General features: G+C 32.6%; 2 protein-coding genes across 5 annotated transcripts; one reads left to right on the top strand and one right to left on the bottom strand.

The window, feature by feature from the left end:
- Positions 1-1,757: 1,757 nt before the first annotated feature.
- Positions 1,758-6,951, bottom strand: LOC112764164 (uncharacterized). 4 transcript variants are annotated; one of them, XM_025809702.2, is made up of 12 exons: positions 6,596-6,951; positions 5,257-5,388; positions 5,049-5,075; positions 4,680-4,812; positions 4,505-4,537; positions 4,360-4,410; positions 4,206-4,241; positions 3,997-4,087; positions 2,492-2,729; positions 2,318-2,408; positions 2,187-2,234; positions 1,758-2,075 (listed from the first exon to the last, which is right to left on the bottom strand). In XM_025809702.2, exons 4-12 carry the CDS (start codon positions 4,805-4,807, stop codon positions 2,003-2,005), a joined length of 789 nt encoding a protein of 262 aa, XP_025665487.1. In that variant the 5' UTR covers positions 4,808-4,812; positions 5,049-5,075; positions 5,257-5,388; positions 6,596-6,951; the 3' UTR covers positions 1,758-2,002. The 4 variants fall into 4 exon arrangements, with proteins under 4 accessions (XP_025665487.1, XP_025665489.1, XP_072079603.1 ...); XM_025809704.2 differs by lacking the exon at positions 6,596-6,951 and having other exon boundaries at positions 5,049-5,109; positions 5,257-5,392; XM_072223502.1 differs by lacking the exon at positions 5,049-5,075 and having other exon boundaries at positions 4,505-4,812; positions 6,596-6,949.
- Positions 6,702-10,022, top strand: LOC112762724 (L-type lectin-domain containing receptor kinase VII.1-like). Its single transcript, XM_072221663.1, has 3 exons — positions 6,702-6,819; positions 7,949-8,360; positions 8,893-10,022. The coding sequence occupies exons 1-3, from the start codon at positions 6,702-6,704 to the stop codon at positions 9,896-9,898; spliced, it is 1,536 nt and encodes a 511-aa protein (XP_072077764.1). The 3' UTR covers positions 9,899-10,022.
- The last annotated feature ends 5,180 nt before the right edge of the window (positions 10,023-15,202 follow it).

Here is a 15,202-nt window from a genome sequence, read left to right as displayed (position 1 = left end):
TATATATATATATATATATATATATATATATATATATATATATATATATATATATACTCAAATTTGAAATATATGTATTTGTTAACCTAAACAAAGTTATATGCTCAAAATCAAAATTTATGTATGTTAACCTAAACAAAGTTATACCACTATTTTTTTTACTACATTTTTTTTATTACGGTATTACTTACATATAGGATGTAATGGTAGTGATATTAAAAGTCAAAATTCAAGAAGATCCACAAATTTTGCTTCAATTTCAAACTTTACAAAATATTAAAAATTTGTTGCTTAATTATTATTATTATTATTATATATGCTAAACGAATTGCTTCTTAAGCATACTACATGCAAAGATCATAATAAATTTTTGTGTATTTCATATGTTTGAGATAGATTATATAATTTTTTTTAATATCACTACCATTACATCCTATATATAAGTAATACCGTGGCTAATTTTTTTTGTTATGGAAGTAAAAGTGGTGATATACTTTAACATGGTAATTTTTGGTGTTTTTCAAAACTGTGGAAGTACACAAATCCCTGGCACCGGTTTCTGTACTTAAAATTTTTTAATTTTTTTTAACACAAATCGGTGGCACCGATTTGTGTACCCTCCACAAATCGGTGGCACCGATTTGTGTACCCTACACAAATCCCTGGCACCGATTTGTCTACCTACACAAATTCCTGGCACCGATTTCTGTTTCTCTAGTTAAACGATCCCACATTTAAGTATAACACCCCAACAATCCACATTTAAGAAAAACACCACTACTATTCCAATATTAAAAATAAAAAATTCTAATACCGTAATGAAAAAAAAAAAAAAGATGTAATAGCAAAAAAATAGTAATATAATTTTGTTTAGGTTAACATACATAAATTTTGATTTTGAGCATATAACTTTGTTTAGGTTAACAAATACATACATTTTAATTTTGAGTATATATATATATATAATATTCCAGCAAAATGTAATAATGTAAGAAAAATGTTTTAGAATAGAAAAGAATAAGAGAGCTTTTGAGAAGAATTAAAGGAGAGAGAGAATTTTATTGAAAAATTTTTAAGAAGAAAAGATACAATTACTAATTTTTTGTTTGTCGATTACATTTCTATTAAAATTAGTAGCATAAAAAAATATTTCAAATTTAATATTATCAAGAAAAAATTTTAAAAAAATTATATAAGGACTAATTTGATTAATTTTTAAAATTTTAGGGATGAAAATGACTGACGTCTGAACTTTCAAGGTCTATTTTGATTATAAATAACTTTTTTACATGTCAAGTGACACATGGCACTAACACGTGACGTGCCATGTGTCACTGATCTGACACGTCAACCAATCATCTTGTGATATGTGGTATTAACTCACCACGTCATCATCCAATTAATGGAAAGATTAACGTGACCAAATCATGTATCTTTTCGAAGACGATTTCAATTAATTTTGTCTTTTGAAGGCCAAAATTGAGATCGGATAATCTTTCAGAGACAATTTTGATTATTAACTCTAAATTTGACTATTAACTCCAAATTTTTATTTAGAAGACACGTAAGTTAGAATAATTAAAATTTTGATTTTTTCGGACTAAATTACCACTATTTGTCTCCTTTTTTATCAAAGAAAAAACTGTCTTGATTTCTTTTTTTATTCTTAAACAAGTGATAATTTAGCAATTCTTATGCAGAAAATTTTTGGACATCAAGTTTTTTTTTTTTTTTTTTGAATCATTGTGGTTCTGGTATGAATAAAAGAGGTTTTCATTAATTGTTTATGGAGTCTTAACAGAAAATTCTCAATACTAAAAATAAAGAAGACCGCACTATAAAAAGTCGAATTCTACATAAAAAAAAAATTAAAGTAGAATATTCAAGAAGTGTAAGGCCGGTAAAGATCGAGACAAAGATGAGTGTGCCGACTTGAGATTTTGGTTAACCCTGAAGTGCTTTCAAGATCGGACATTGGTCCTTAAAGTCTTCTAAGATAGGTTCAACGCCTTCTCCTAAATTCTGCTAATGCTGATCTGATTTCTTTTTTAGGGGCATTAGGGTCCGAGTAACCACTACATAAAACATACAAAGACAAGCAACATAGTAAATCAAACACCATCCACCACATATTATATGCATGGGATAGATATGATAAAAAAAGGAAACCATAAAATGATTCTCACTCCCAGTAGTCTGAATCCGAATCTTCTCCATCAGCTTTAGCTTGCTTGCTTCAATGTCAAAATAAAAAGAGAGCAGTCATTATAATGTCACACACACACACACGATTTAAAAGATAGTAATAAAATAATACCTCAATTCTAATGATCTTGACTTGATAGCATTCCCATTTGCAAGACCACAAGATTTACAGCACAAGGGAACAATTCGGCTAGTATCCAAACCTACAACATACTCCAAAAAGTGAAAGTCAGAGGGTTTGATAAATTCTGGAGGTAAAGTAAAAAAAAAAAATCAGAAAAGATACCTCTCAATGGAGGTCCTTCTCCTTCAAAAGGCTCACAGTAATCTACATGAGTATTCTTTTTGGGTGCTTCATGGATCCGGGCATAAAAGTGCTTAACAGGAACATCATCATCCGATGAGTTCTGCATGTATTCAAAAGATTTTGGCACACCCAAAATGTGCAGTTGATGAAAAACACCAACTTTTTTGTAAGCTGTCATAATCCCATCTCCACGATCATAAACTTTGTACTGTTCTTCCTGAAAAACAAATAATAGCAACAGAATTTTTTAAAAATCAAAGTAACAAACAAAACTAAAGGGAATCTTGTAATACACAGCATTGGAAAACTCCATTTTATCCCTTGTTTCTTTTAAATTTGCCTACGTCCCTGTCTCTCCCTGCTCTCAATCCCAAATCAGTGAATGAATTACAGTATCAAACATTCATAATGATTATTTTTGCTTACTTCTCTGCGAACCATCGGTTCAAGAAGAGTAAAATTCTAGGATTATATAAAGCACATTTTGATGGCTTCATATTGCATATTGCATTCTGCAATTTTTAGCAATAGCAATAAACCCATAGTTGAAAACTTGCAAGGCCATAGAAACACTTTAAAACTATTAATATTACAATGACGATTATATACCTACTCTCTAAATTAGCCCTAATAACAACTTCAGTCACCATTACTATTTGTTCATTCAGTTTTCCATTTCCATTACTCTTCGTTGCCTCTACGGCAATCACCGCCTTCTTCATCAAAGGCACCTTCCCAGCATTGTCCTCAAGATCCACAATTCCCTCTATCTCCACAGCACTCTCCCGTTCATGTACCTCCTCAAAATCATAAACCTCACACTCCCCGTTACTATTAACCTCATTTTCCAAAACCTCACCTTTCAAAACCCCAACAACCTTCTTACACCAATCAAAATCAAATTCCAATTCACCACCATCAACATCACCTTTAGGCAAACCCTCACTCCTACCCAAATCCCTAATTTTCTTCACAAAACCACACATGAATTTAACTTGCAAAACCCTTACTAGAGCAACTACGTTGCGGATTTTCACGCAGGTTCAACAACGAAAGTTCATGCAGATATACTTTCAGTTGGCAGAGGAAAAAGGACAACAGATCCAACACAAATAATAGTGAGAGCTTAATCAGAAGTGGCAAACATGGAGTGGTGTAAGGCAGGGTTTTCGGGTAAGTGATTGTATGGTCCGGTGGGAGAGGGCTGATGGGATGGGGAAGAACCGAGTTCGTGAAAGAAGAGATGAAAAAGGTTGACAATTGAGAAATTTAATATCACATTGAATAAGGATATATAGATATTTTAATCATTTTGAAAAGTTTTTATGGACCATTGGAAGTCCAAAACATCCTTGGACAAACGTAACATTAACCAACTTAGTCTTGTTCTCCCTAAATAACAAATAACAGCAACGAATTTTTTCTGACATAAAAGTAACATAACTAAAGAAAACCAACAGACAATGACAGTGAAGTTAATTAACCTCTTTTAGCATTCTGTTGTAGTGTTGCATTGCCACAAATGGATAAGGTCGATACTTCTCCATAAAACATAATCTACTTTGTCTCCGTTTTCTGTAGGAGTTCCGAATTTTTAGAAAAAAAAATGAGGGGTAAATAACAAATTGTTATACTGCAAAACATATCATTTGTGAAACAAAAATAAATAAAAAGAGAGTTCAAGTGCACTTACTCTTTTCTAATCTTACAATGATGTGGCCTTTGATTTCTTCAAACAAAATGGATTTGCCAGGGACAAATATATAAATGGATTTGTGAGAGAGAGAGAAATATATATAAACTGATATAAATTATTATTACAAAAAACGAATTTAAGTTTGACTAACCCTAGTTCGTCATCAGTGCCTCTAAGTATTGAGGGTCCACAAGGCTTTCGTCTTTGGTTTCAAACAAGATTTATTTGCAACAAAAAGTATTAATATATATATCAAATCATAATTGGAGGGAAAAAAGGGACTCAAGTTTACTAACACTTTATTAACGGAGGGATTACAAGGCTTTTGACTTTGATTGCAAGCAAAATTGATTTGTGAAGGAAAAACATAAAGGAAAAAAAATATATATGTCACTAATTTGCCAGGAATCATAATTAAGTAAACAAATAATAATTAGAAGAGAAAGCATGAAGCTTGTAATAAGTAACAACCAAGACTGGTGATGATGTTTTGCGGAGCTATTATAGACTGGAACTCCTCGGCGTAACCTCAAGAGGCGGTTGCCGATTATACGACCACGAGATCGCAGATTGTATCGCATTGATGGTGATGGTTCCATGACACCTGATAAAATTGTGAAAAAATAACAAAAGAAGAGAAGAAGAATATTATATTTTGTATTTTTTAATTAGATTGAATTGAATTATATTATGAAAGTAAAACTAAATATATATTAATATTCAGAGTATTTGGTCTAAAAAAGATAAAAATAAATAAAGATAAAATAAAAATAACTAAAAATAAGATAAGATAAAATATAATTAAATTTATATATTTGTTGGGTTGAATTTATGGGTCACCTTTGAACTCCAATTCTTCTAGGGTTACTGAAAACACACAATTTAAGAATCTGATGTTAATCTACAAAAGCACTATAACAACCTTTAAGAATTAAGAGAATCAAAGCAATAGACAAAGAAATCATTAATCGACAGCGTGAATGAGAAGAAGAATCAAACAAAGAAACCAAAACGAAGAAAAGGAACGAATTGAGAGGAAGAAAATTACCTGGTTGGAGAGGAAGGTTACTTTACAACGTCGGGTAAGAAGTGAAAAGGGATGATGCTCTAATCCAGGCCTAGCTAGCTGGACAGCCCATGTGGAGGCCCGTTGTCAATTTTGAAACGTGGTTTTCTTTTTCTGGCAAAGTATTGGTATTGGATGAGCATTGTACAAAAAGGAAGAGAAAAACACAAAATTGTTGGATCATGTTATCAATGGGAGCATAGTTATAAAAACTAAATCCGCAATTGACTTGGTTAAGTCATTATTAGGTTAATCATTCAACCCGTATCTAACTAATCAAATTATTTGATTTGATAATAATTAAATAAATAGATAAAATTATAATAGAATTAATTTTTAAATAATCAAATTGAGTAAATACAATATTATTGTAAAATATATATATTTATAATTTAACAAATATTTTTAGATAATATATAATTATTAGTACCAAATATCATAGTTGTAAGAACCGAACCAGTAATCAAACCGATTAGACTACTGATTTACTGGTTTACTGATTCAACCGATAAATTACTGGTTAAACCGATAAAACTAGTCCCACATAAATAAAAAATATAAAATAGTCAAAAATTTGAAAAATTTAAAATACATATCATCAATAGAATCTTAATTTGACATAATAAAAATAATAATCTTTAAAATTAGTTGTACTACTATAATTGAATTAATGTTCTCGGACAATATTCAATCACTCCTGAATTCACCATCATGGCATGTTCATCCAACTTATAGCAGGTAATAATAATAATAATCCTATCCTTGTCATATAGTTTTAGTTCATATATATGGTCACATTATTCAAATTAAAGTCTTAAAAGCCTTTCAAAATCACATTATACTATTGATTCTTTTTTCTAATTTCAAAACTAACGATAAATTTTCCAACACTATGCAGCAACATTATTATTAAAGGCATCACCATCAACAAAAAAATCAACAATCTACCATTAACTAGTTCAACAATATAACAAGTTATAACTCAACAATATATACATGATCAACAATCTGCCATTAACCTATCAGTTATTCACTCCCTTCAACAAATTAAAATCTAGTTTGCAGACCAATCTGGATGAGACAGATTCTGGCACAGCAATGTTACATCAACAAAAAAAATTATACCCACTAGGAATCAGAAAAAAAAATCAACAATCTGCCATTAACTAGTTCAACAATATAACAAGTATGACTCAACAATATATACATAATCAACAATCTGCCATTAACCTATCAGTTATTCACTCCCTTCATCAAATTAAAATCCAACTAAATAACTAAAAAAAAAACAGAGAACATATTTCACAGTTTGGAGACCAACCTGGATGAGGCAGATTCCGGCGACGGAGAGACAGCACCGCAGCAGCGACGGAGGAGACGCGACGGAGAGGTAGCACCACAGCAGCGACGCAGGAGACGCGACGACAATGACGAGAGACGCGGAGCCACGAACCCGACGTACTCGGACACACTGTGAAGCCGGCGAGACGAAGCAGAGGAAGAGAGTCTTCGAGACTAAGAGAGACTGCGAGGAAGAGAGTGTTGGTGTGATGAGGGGAGGAAGAGACTCGAGAAGTTGAGACTCGAGATTGTTGGTGTGATGAGGTGAGGAAGAGAGGCTTCTAGAGCTCCAGCCTCCAGGTCCAGGGGTCACTGGGGATTGGGGTAGCCGTTTAGGCAGGGTTAGGGCTTTTTCTCTATTTTTTTTTTAAAGAAACAAACGACAGCGTTTTCGGTAAGAAAAGAAAAAAAAAAGGAGAGATTTCCGAACCAGCCGGGTTTCACAAAATCGCCGGTTTGCTGGTTTTAATCCAAACCGGGCGGTTCAAACGGTTCTCTCCGGTTTTGTTTCTTATGCGATCGATTTATTCAACTGGACCGGTCAAATAACTGATTCATCAATTTTTTGGTCGAACCAGCTGGTCTAATCCGGTTCTTACAACTATGCCAAATATGACAGAAACAACTCTGACCCGGGGAAGAGTTGGATAAATCCTAGTTTGAATCCTGATTTTTGAATTATTTCATAAAGAAAGTTTGCTGCGATTCAATACACCGGTACTTTATAAATGCATCGATTTATTTATTTGAATCAATTCATATCAAACCTTCTTGTTTTCAACGAATTTGACTGTTGTTTGACCGAATTAATTATGGTCCGGCCTAAATGCTAAACCCAACCAGTTGGATCACTGGTTTATTGAATTTTGGATTAAATTAACCAATTTGATCCAATTCTTATAGGAGACCACTTACATAAAGTCACAAAAAATGTCTTTTTTTAAAGACATTCATACGTGGCAAAATATGATTGGACATTTTTATTAAACCGGTTAATAAGTTATTTTTTAATAATTCAGAATAAAATCGGTTTATTAAAAAAATAATAAACATAATTGTCTGTATTATAATTATTAGATTCGGTTTATTCTGATCAATTTACACAATATAAATCGAATTATATTTAAATTTTTTATAAAAAGACAAATATATCCTTAATTTTTTATTTTACAAATATTTAAATCTCTAATAATTTAAAAATACAATTAAATCCTTATTAAAAAAAAAGTCACCAAAAAAAAAATTCTTATTAAAAAAAAATTCTAACCCTAACCCTTTATCCTGCCCAAGCCCAAATTCAAGCCTAACGGTGAAATGGTGAAATAATTTGCAGCGTCCTGGGATTCTCCCAAACTCACTCGATCATGCTCAAACGTGGAAAGAAGGGATGTTCTCGGTAATACAATTCATCAATTCCCAGATTCAAAGTCGCAATCTTTCGAGAATTTACAGGAACTTACAGCAGGTAAAGTGGCTGCTAATCTTGAAAGCCCCAGGTCTGTGATGACTCACTGCAGTGCTGATAGAGTTATGTTGAGAAGGCATTTCTCAAGCCATGTTCTTCCTTCTGGAAGTAAGAGACTCTGGTGGAAGATGTTTCTCTGGAGCCATAGGAACATACATAGACCTATTTCAAGCAAATCAACACAGGTGAATCCTGGTGTGGCTGTAACGCACAATCCATACGGATACTCTTCCGACACCCTTGAACCGAAGCACAAGCAGTCACCAGGAAATGTGGAATGGTAAGTATTGTATTCCATTCATTACGATTAATCACACAAAACCTTACCAGTTACCAATTACGAACGTGAGTGTGATTCAGAAGAGAGACGAGAGGATATTTCGGTTGAGTAAGAACAAGGCTTCTTCGAAATCTGCAGCTGATACAAGATTTGAGTTCTGATTCTCTCATTTTAAGGCTCTTCAGGTAATTTAATTTAATTTTTATTTTTTCCTTATTCTTCCATTTACGTTGATAAATGCTAAATGCAATAGTGTGTGAAGTAGAGTTCTGTTTTTGTTTTTTTTTTTTTTTCATGTTAGCTTAATACGCTTCGTATGTTCGTAATTGTTGATTCGCGGTGATGAACTGATTATGCGTTTGGTGCGGAATTTGCAATGCAAGCCTCAGAATCTTAGATCCTACTATTGTAATTTAGAAACAGCGAAAACTAGTGCTTTATTTGTTGAATTTTATCAAAGAAGATGAAATTTATTATGTGAAGAAGTTTAGTATTTTGGAAATGGATGATAATTAATTAAGGTGAACTAAAGTGAAGTTGTTCTGTTTAGCTATAATATAGAATCCTTGAGACTTGAATGTCTTATCAAATGCAAGGGTGTTCTAAGAGGCGGCGCAGAGGTGGCAGTGAAGCGAATATCACAAGAGAATGACGGCGTGAGAGAGTTCCTAGCAGAAATTTCAAGCCTTGGAAGATTGAAGCAGAGAAACTTGGTTGCTCTGAGAGGATGGTGCAAGAAAGACATGGGAAATTTCTTGTTAGTTTATGAATACATGGATAAGAGAGTGTTTTGTGATGAGAGCATGATGCTGAACTGTGAAGAGAGAATAAGAATCATCAAAGGTGTGGCCTTTGCTGTGTTGTATTTGCATGAAGGTTGGGAAGAACAAGTTCTGCATAGGGACATCAAAGCCAGCAATGTGTTACTTGATAAGGATATGAATGGAAAGCTTGGAGACTTTGGATTAGCAAGAATGAATAGCCATGGCCAAGTTGCTAGCACAACAAAGTTGGTTGGAACAGTTGGTTACATGGCTCCAGAAGTGATCAAGACCGGACAAGCCTCGACTCGCACGGATGTGTACATGTTTGGAATCTTGATTTTAGAGGTCATGTGTGGAAGGAGGCCTATGGATGAAGGTAAGCCACCTCTTGTGGAGTTTGTGTGGGGACTAATGGTTAAAGGGGAACTAATGAATGCACTTGATGAGAGGTTAAGTGCTAAAGGAGACTTCAATCTGCAACAAGTTGAGAAGGTTCTTCAGTTGGGATTGTTGTGTGCATACCCTGAACCAAAATCAAGACCAAACATGAGACAAGTTGTGAGTATTTTAGAAGGGAACAATGAGGGAGGAGAAGAATCAGAGAATGAGAATGCGGATACTTGTTTGCTTCTAAAGTTGAAATCTGGGGATATTTTTTCTGAGTATTGTAATTATTTTAGCTATTCAACACACCCAACATTTGAAGATATTCGCCAGTCTAATACTTCTTCAATGTCTCTTACTTGGTCTAAATCTGTAGTTGAGGGTAGATGAATCTTTTCCCATCAATGCAATTATGGAGATGATGTGTTTAGGTGATGAATTTTTTGATCCATTTTATCACATTATATGATTGATGTAAATAATGTATCAGAGCATAAATGAATTGATGAACATATGATTGTGATCTAGTAATTCTTTTTAAACTCCTTGATTATATTATTGAGGACATTTTCATAGAAGAAATCCGACTGTCAATTTTTTTCATATTACATGATGAGGAATGTTTAGCCTTTCTTTGGTTAACGTAAAGAAGCAAAATAAGAACAATGTTTTATTTATTTATTTATTTATTTTTATGCTGTCTTAAGATTGCTGTTAGGTGAAAATTTTTGCTTAGTCTGCACCTAATAAGCTAAAGAAAAGAAAGATACACATTACATAACCAAGAAAAAGAAAACGTGATCATTCATCATTCATTCAACTTGAGATTTGTCAACAAACTACTCATATATAAACCTTAGACAAGTATTATATCAATTTCTAGTTTTTCTATGTTCTTCATTGTATTTTGTTTTCTCTTGAATGACAATACGTATATGAATTAGTTTTTTTTTTTTTTTTTAAAAAGTCTTATTATCTAGTCCATGTCAAATGGTTTAAATATCAGAAGGCCACATTCCATAATATTGAATGACTACAGTGACATATTAAAAGTAAGCAAAGATGATTTATCTTTAAGTTCTAAAGTAGTTGTAATCAAGAAAAAAGATGTTTAAATCACCAAAATTATACTCTTTTTATCCAAATTTTGCTGCTAAAAAAGTTGTATGTTGATTTTAGAATTGTTTTCAATAGTAATTCAGTGTGCGGGGAAATAAAGGAAATAGATGGTTCTATTAATAATAACAAATGCTGATTCTCTTGTTTGTAGGTACCCAAGGAATGGGAAGCTCTTTGTTTCTGTTGTTTCGGTAGAAAGTGGTAAAGCTATTGCAAATCAAGCAAGGTGCTGTTGCAAAATGGGAGTTGTCAGTGGTCAGATAAACACATTGAAATTATAAACACATAATAAAGTCGTAAAAAAGTTAATTACAATTAAAGACTTTGTTGGCATTATCCATTGAAGCTGTACTCTCTGATTTTTTACAATGAAGCAAAGCTACAGATTTGTACTTGATTGATTCTCCTATACATATCTCTAAATGTATTTACACAGCATGACTCAAAACCACGACGAACAAAGCCTCCTTCTAAGCAATGGGTTTGTCAAAAAGCTTAACATCCATGTTCACATTCTAATACTTCTTTCCTCCTATTTGCTATCATAAACCAGGTTCATGAGCCCAAAAAGCATCTGAATCCGGACAAAAGAGAGAAAAATCTTGGATTTCTCTATTTGCTATGTGCCAATTGACAAAGCGAGCTTGTATCGACTTGAACAGAAAAAGGATGACCGGAAAAAGACAGCATTTATCATCTTCCTTGCAAGATCATATCCAAACTTGAAAACAAGGACCAACATAAAATATACTAGAAGCAAAGCAGAAAGCCCATCTAAATACAGTTTCTCAAAGGAATAAATAAATGGAGTTATTAAAATTTTTCTTTTTTCATCACAAAGACAGTGCTTTATCTGTGATAACTCAACTCCAGGAACAAAAAATTATGAGGGGCATCCAGCAGTTATTGGCAAGTGGTGGGCTACTGGAAAGAAATAGATAGAAGCTACAAACCCAAATTACCTAAAGTGGATGGGACCTTGGAAATTTGGCATCTCAAGTATTGCTCTATGTTAAAATGTCTATAGTGGACAAAATGAAGATGGCACCAATTTACTCAGACCATGCTTACATCAGTACTGTCATAAGCTTACATCTTAGGATTATGATTTATCTATTAGAACATGTTATTCATTCGAACCTATATAGATTTTGAAATACCATCCTTCTTTTCCAGAACAAAAAATAAAGCATACTCAAAGTTGTTGGCTATTTTTATTTTTTTAGTAGATAACATTCTCTCGGTGAAGGTTCTTTACTTGTAGAAAACAACAAATTAAATGCACACAAATTGAGGATTCACCCAAAATTCAAGAATTATGAACATAGAAATCCTATAGGTGTTGACAAAACAAAACAAAATCAGTAACAAGTAATCCCTAATCACACTAAACCTGAAATCAATAAAGCTAAACAAAAATTTCAGTAATGATTTGATTTCTATTTTTAGCAGCAGCAAGAAAATTTCAACAAAAGCTTCAAGAATTAAAAAAAGAGCAACAACACAAAATCAATTATTTGATTTTCCATTAACCCAGTCACAGTTTCACATTCAAAAATCAACAAGGTCACATTCAAAAATCAACAACAAGGCATAAAAGGAAGAGAAGAACCGAAGTGAAGGCAGTGCCGCTAACCTTCGACGACGACATGGACGGCGCCCGGCGAGACGACAGCGAGTGGCAACACAGCAGTGAGCTGCTCCAAGTTCGAGAGAATCCAGGGAGGACGGGGACAGGGGGAAGGAGGATGCCGAACTACGAGAGAGGAAGCAGAGGCGCCGACAGCACGGACGGCGGCGGCACCGCGGCAGAACAGTTGCAGGGAGAACTTAGGGTTTTGGTAGGGTGAGTTTGGAAGGTGCTATGGGTTCAGACTTCAGGTGATAGTGATATATGATTCACGTATTGGGGAAATGGGTGGGTGCTAGGGGAAATGGGCGGGTGTTACTTGTTAGGGGGAAGGGGTGGGTTTGGAAAGTGGACCAGATTATTTTTCAAGTCGGTTTTTGATTGAATCGGTTAGACTGGTCGGTCTGGCCGAATTTTAGAATATTAAAATTGGTTTTAATTTGGTTAATTAAAAAATTTTTAAAAAATCGGTTCACTAAAAACGTCCAATAATATAACGACACGTAGGCGTCTTTATAAAAAGACATTTTGTGTAACTTTATGGGAGCATCCCCCATTCTTATAACTATGACCAAGAGTCTTATTCGATGAAATTTTTTATTTAAGTGTTACGATAAGCAAGGAAAAGAGAGAGAAAGACCTACCAGAATAGAAATGAACCAGAGGTCTCTTAATAAGAACAAAGACTTCTATTGGTCTAGAGGAAGTGTGCTTGAAAGACTCAGCTTGCCTACTGGCTGTGAGAGCTCACTTCCTTTAGTCCAACTGGCTAGCGGAAAGGGACTTCACCTCTTTCTCTTTCAAAAAGTTGGCTGGCCCAGAGAAAATAGCTTTGAAGAATGATAGAAAAAAATAGCTATTTAAGGAAATAGAAAAAGATAATAGCAGGCTGGACGCTAATTTTAGGCCATCTTCAAAAAAACTTCAAAAAAAGGTGTGGAAGGATGGACTGCTATCCAAGATATTAAAGATATGATATTATTAAATCAATTCTCACAAAGATACGCAAGATTAACCCGATCCCTAAATAAAACAAAGAAAATTTATACTTTAGAGATATTTTTATTGAATTTCTTGACAATATTAGAAAGCAAAGCAATCTCTTTAATCTACATCTTATAACAATGACCAAGAGTCTTATTAGATGAATTTTTTATTTAAGTGTTACGATACCTTCATTCTAATTTTCTCAATTTGTAAAGGGTAAAGATACGATATTATTAAATCAATTCTCACAAAGTTACGCAAGATCAACCCAATCCCTAAATAAAACAAAGAAAATTTATACTTTAAAGACATTTTTATTGAACTTCTTGACAATATTAGAAAGCAAAGCAATCTCTTTAATCTACCTTTTCTATATTTTATATATAGAAGAGGTAGATTAAAGAGATTGCATGGTAACCAAAGAAAATCAGTTAAAAACAGCTATAACTTGCCTTATTTGGTATTCATTAATTATTGCGACAATTAATGAATGTTAAACAAGGTAAATTCTGGCTGTTTTTTTTTTTTTTTTGTCTCCTAGTATTACCCTAAGTAAAATATATAAAATTTAAAAACTAAGCATGGTTAGATTGAATCGAATTGGATGTAGTAAATTTCAAGAATATTTAGCTTCAATCATCATTGTCCTAAGCAAATAATAATGACGAGTAAATAGTCAAATTGGTCCCGAAAGATAGCCCATTCTTCAAATGAGTCCCCGTAAGAAAAAGATAATAAAATTTGTCCCCGAAAAATTTAAAATTGGTAACGTTAGTCCTTCCGTCAGTTGGATGATGACGTGTCACGTTAAGTGCCATGTGGCATATGATGACGTGGAGGGCTAATGCCATGTGTCACAATATGATTGGTTGACATGTCAGATCGGTGACACGTGACATGCCACATGTCAGGTTAGTGACACGTGGCATGCCACGTGGCACTTGACATGTAAAAAAGTTATTTATAATCAAAATAGTCCTTAAAAGTTCAGACGTAAGTCATTTTCATCCCTAAAATTTTAAAAATTAATCAAATTAGTCTTTATATAATTTTTTTATTTTTTCTTGATAATATTAAATTTAAATATTTTTTGATACTACTAATTTTAATAGAAATGTAATTGACAATCAAAAAATTAGTAATTGTATCTTTTCTTCTTAAAAATTTGTTCAATAAAATTATATCTCTCCTTTAATTCTTGTCAAAATCTCTCTATTCTTTTCTATTATAAAACCTTTTTCTTACATTATTACATTTTGTTGGAATATATATATATATAACCTAAACAAAGTTATATGCTCAAAATCAAAATTTATGTATGTTAATCTAAATGAAAATAATAACGTAATGAAAAAAAAGATGTATAAATTTTTATTAAATTTGTTTAGGTTAACATACATAAATTTTTATTTTGAGCATATAACTTTATTTAGGGTAACAAATACATACATTTCAATTTTGAGTATATATATATATATATATATATATTCCAGCAAAATGTAATAATGTAAGAAAAAGGTTTTAGAATAGAAAAGAATAAGAGAGATTTTGACAAGAATTAGAGGAGAGAGATAATTTTATTGAACAAATTTTTAAGAAGAAAAGATACAATTACTAATTTTTTTTATTGTCAATTACATTTCTATTAAAATTAGTAGTATCAAAAAATATTTTAAATTTAATATTATCAAGAAAAAATAAAAAAATTATATAAGGACTAATTTGATTAATTTTTAAAATTTTAGGAATGAAAATGACTTACGTCTTAACTTTCAAGGACTATTTTGATTATAAATAACTTTTTTACATGTGAAGTGCCACGTGGCATGCCACGTGTCACCGATCTGACATGTCAACCAATCATATTGTGACACGTGGCATTAGCCCTCCACGTCATCATCCAACTGACGGAAGGACTAACGTTACCAATTTTAAATTTTTCGGGGACAAATTTTATT

The sequence above is a fragment of the Arachis hypogaea genome, chromosome 17 (assembly GCF_003086295.3).
Source record: "Arachis hypogaea cultivar Tifrunner chromosome 17, arahy.Tifrunner.gnm2.J5K5, whole genome shotgun sequence".
Lineage (NCBI taxonomy): Eukaryota > Viridiplantae > Streptophyta > Magnoliopsida > Fabales > Fabaceae > Arachis > Arachis hypogaea.
The sequence above is the reverse complement of the archived record's forward strand: the minus strand, read 5'-3'. Positions and strand labels throughout refer to the sequence as shown.

Bases quoted from the DNA above. Each gene is read 5' to 3' on its own strand.
- LOC112764164 (XM_025809702.2), bottom strand. From the start codon at position 4,807: ATGGAACCATCACCATCAATGCGATACAATCTGCGATCTCGTGGTCGT. The intron at 4,242-4,359 runs GTTAGTCAAACT...TTTTGTTTGAAG, and splicing joins GGCACTGATGACGAACTAGG to AAATCAAAGGCCACATCATT. The intron at 4,088-4,205 runs GTAAGTGCACTT...GAACTCCTACAG, and splicing joins CATTGTAAGATTAGAAAAGA to AAAACGGAGACAAAGTAGAT.
- LOC112762724 (XM_072221663.1), top strand. From the start codon at position 6,702: ATGACGAGAGACGCGGAGCCACGAACCCGACGTACTCGGACACACTGT. The intron at 6,820-7,948 runs GTGTGATGAGGG...AATAATTTGCAG, and splicing joins CTGCGAGGAAGAGAGTGTTG to CGTCCTGGGATTCTCCCAAA. The intron at 8,361-8,892 runs GTAAGTATTGTA...GGTGAACTAAAG, and splicing joins TCACCAGGAAATGTGGAATG to TGAAGTTGTTCTGTTTAGCT.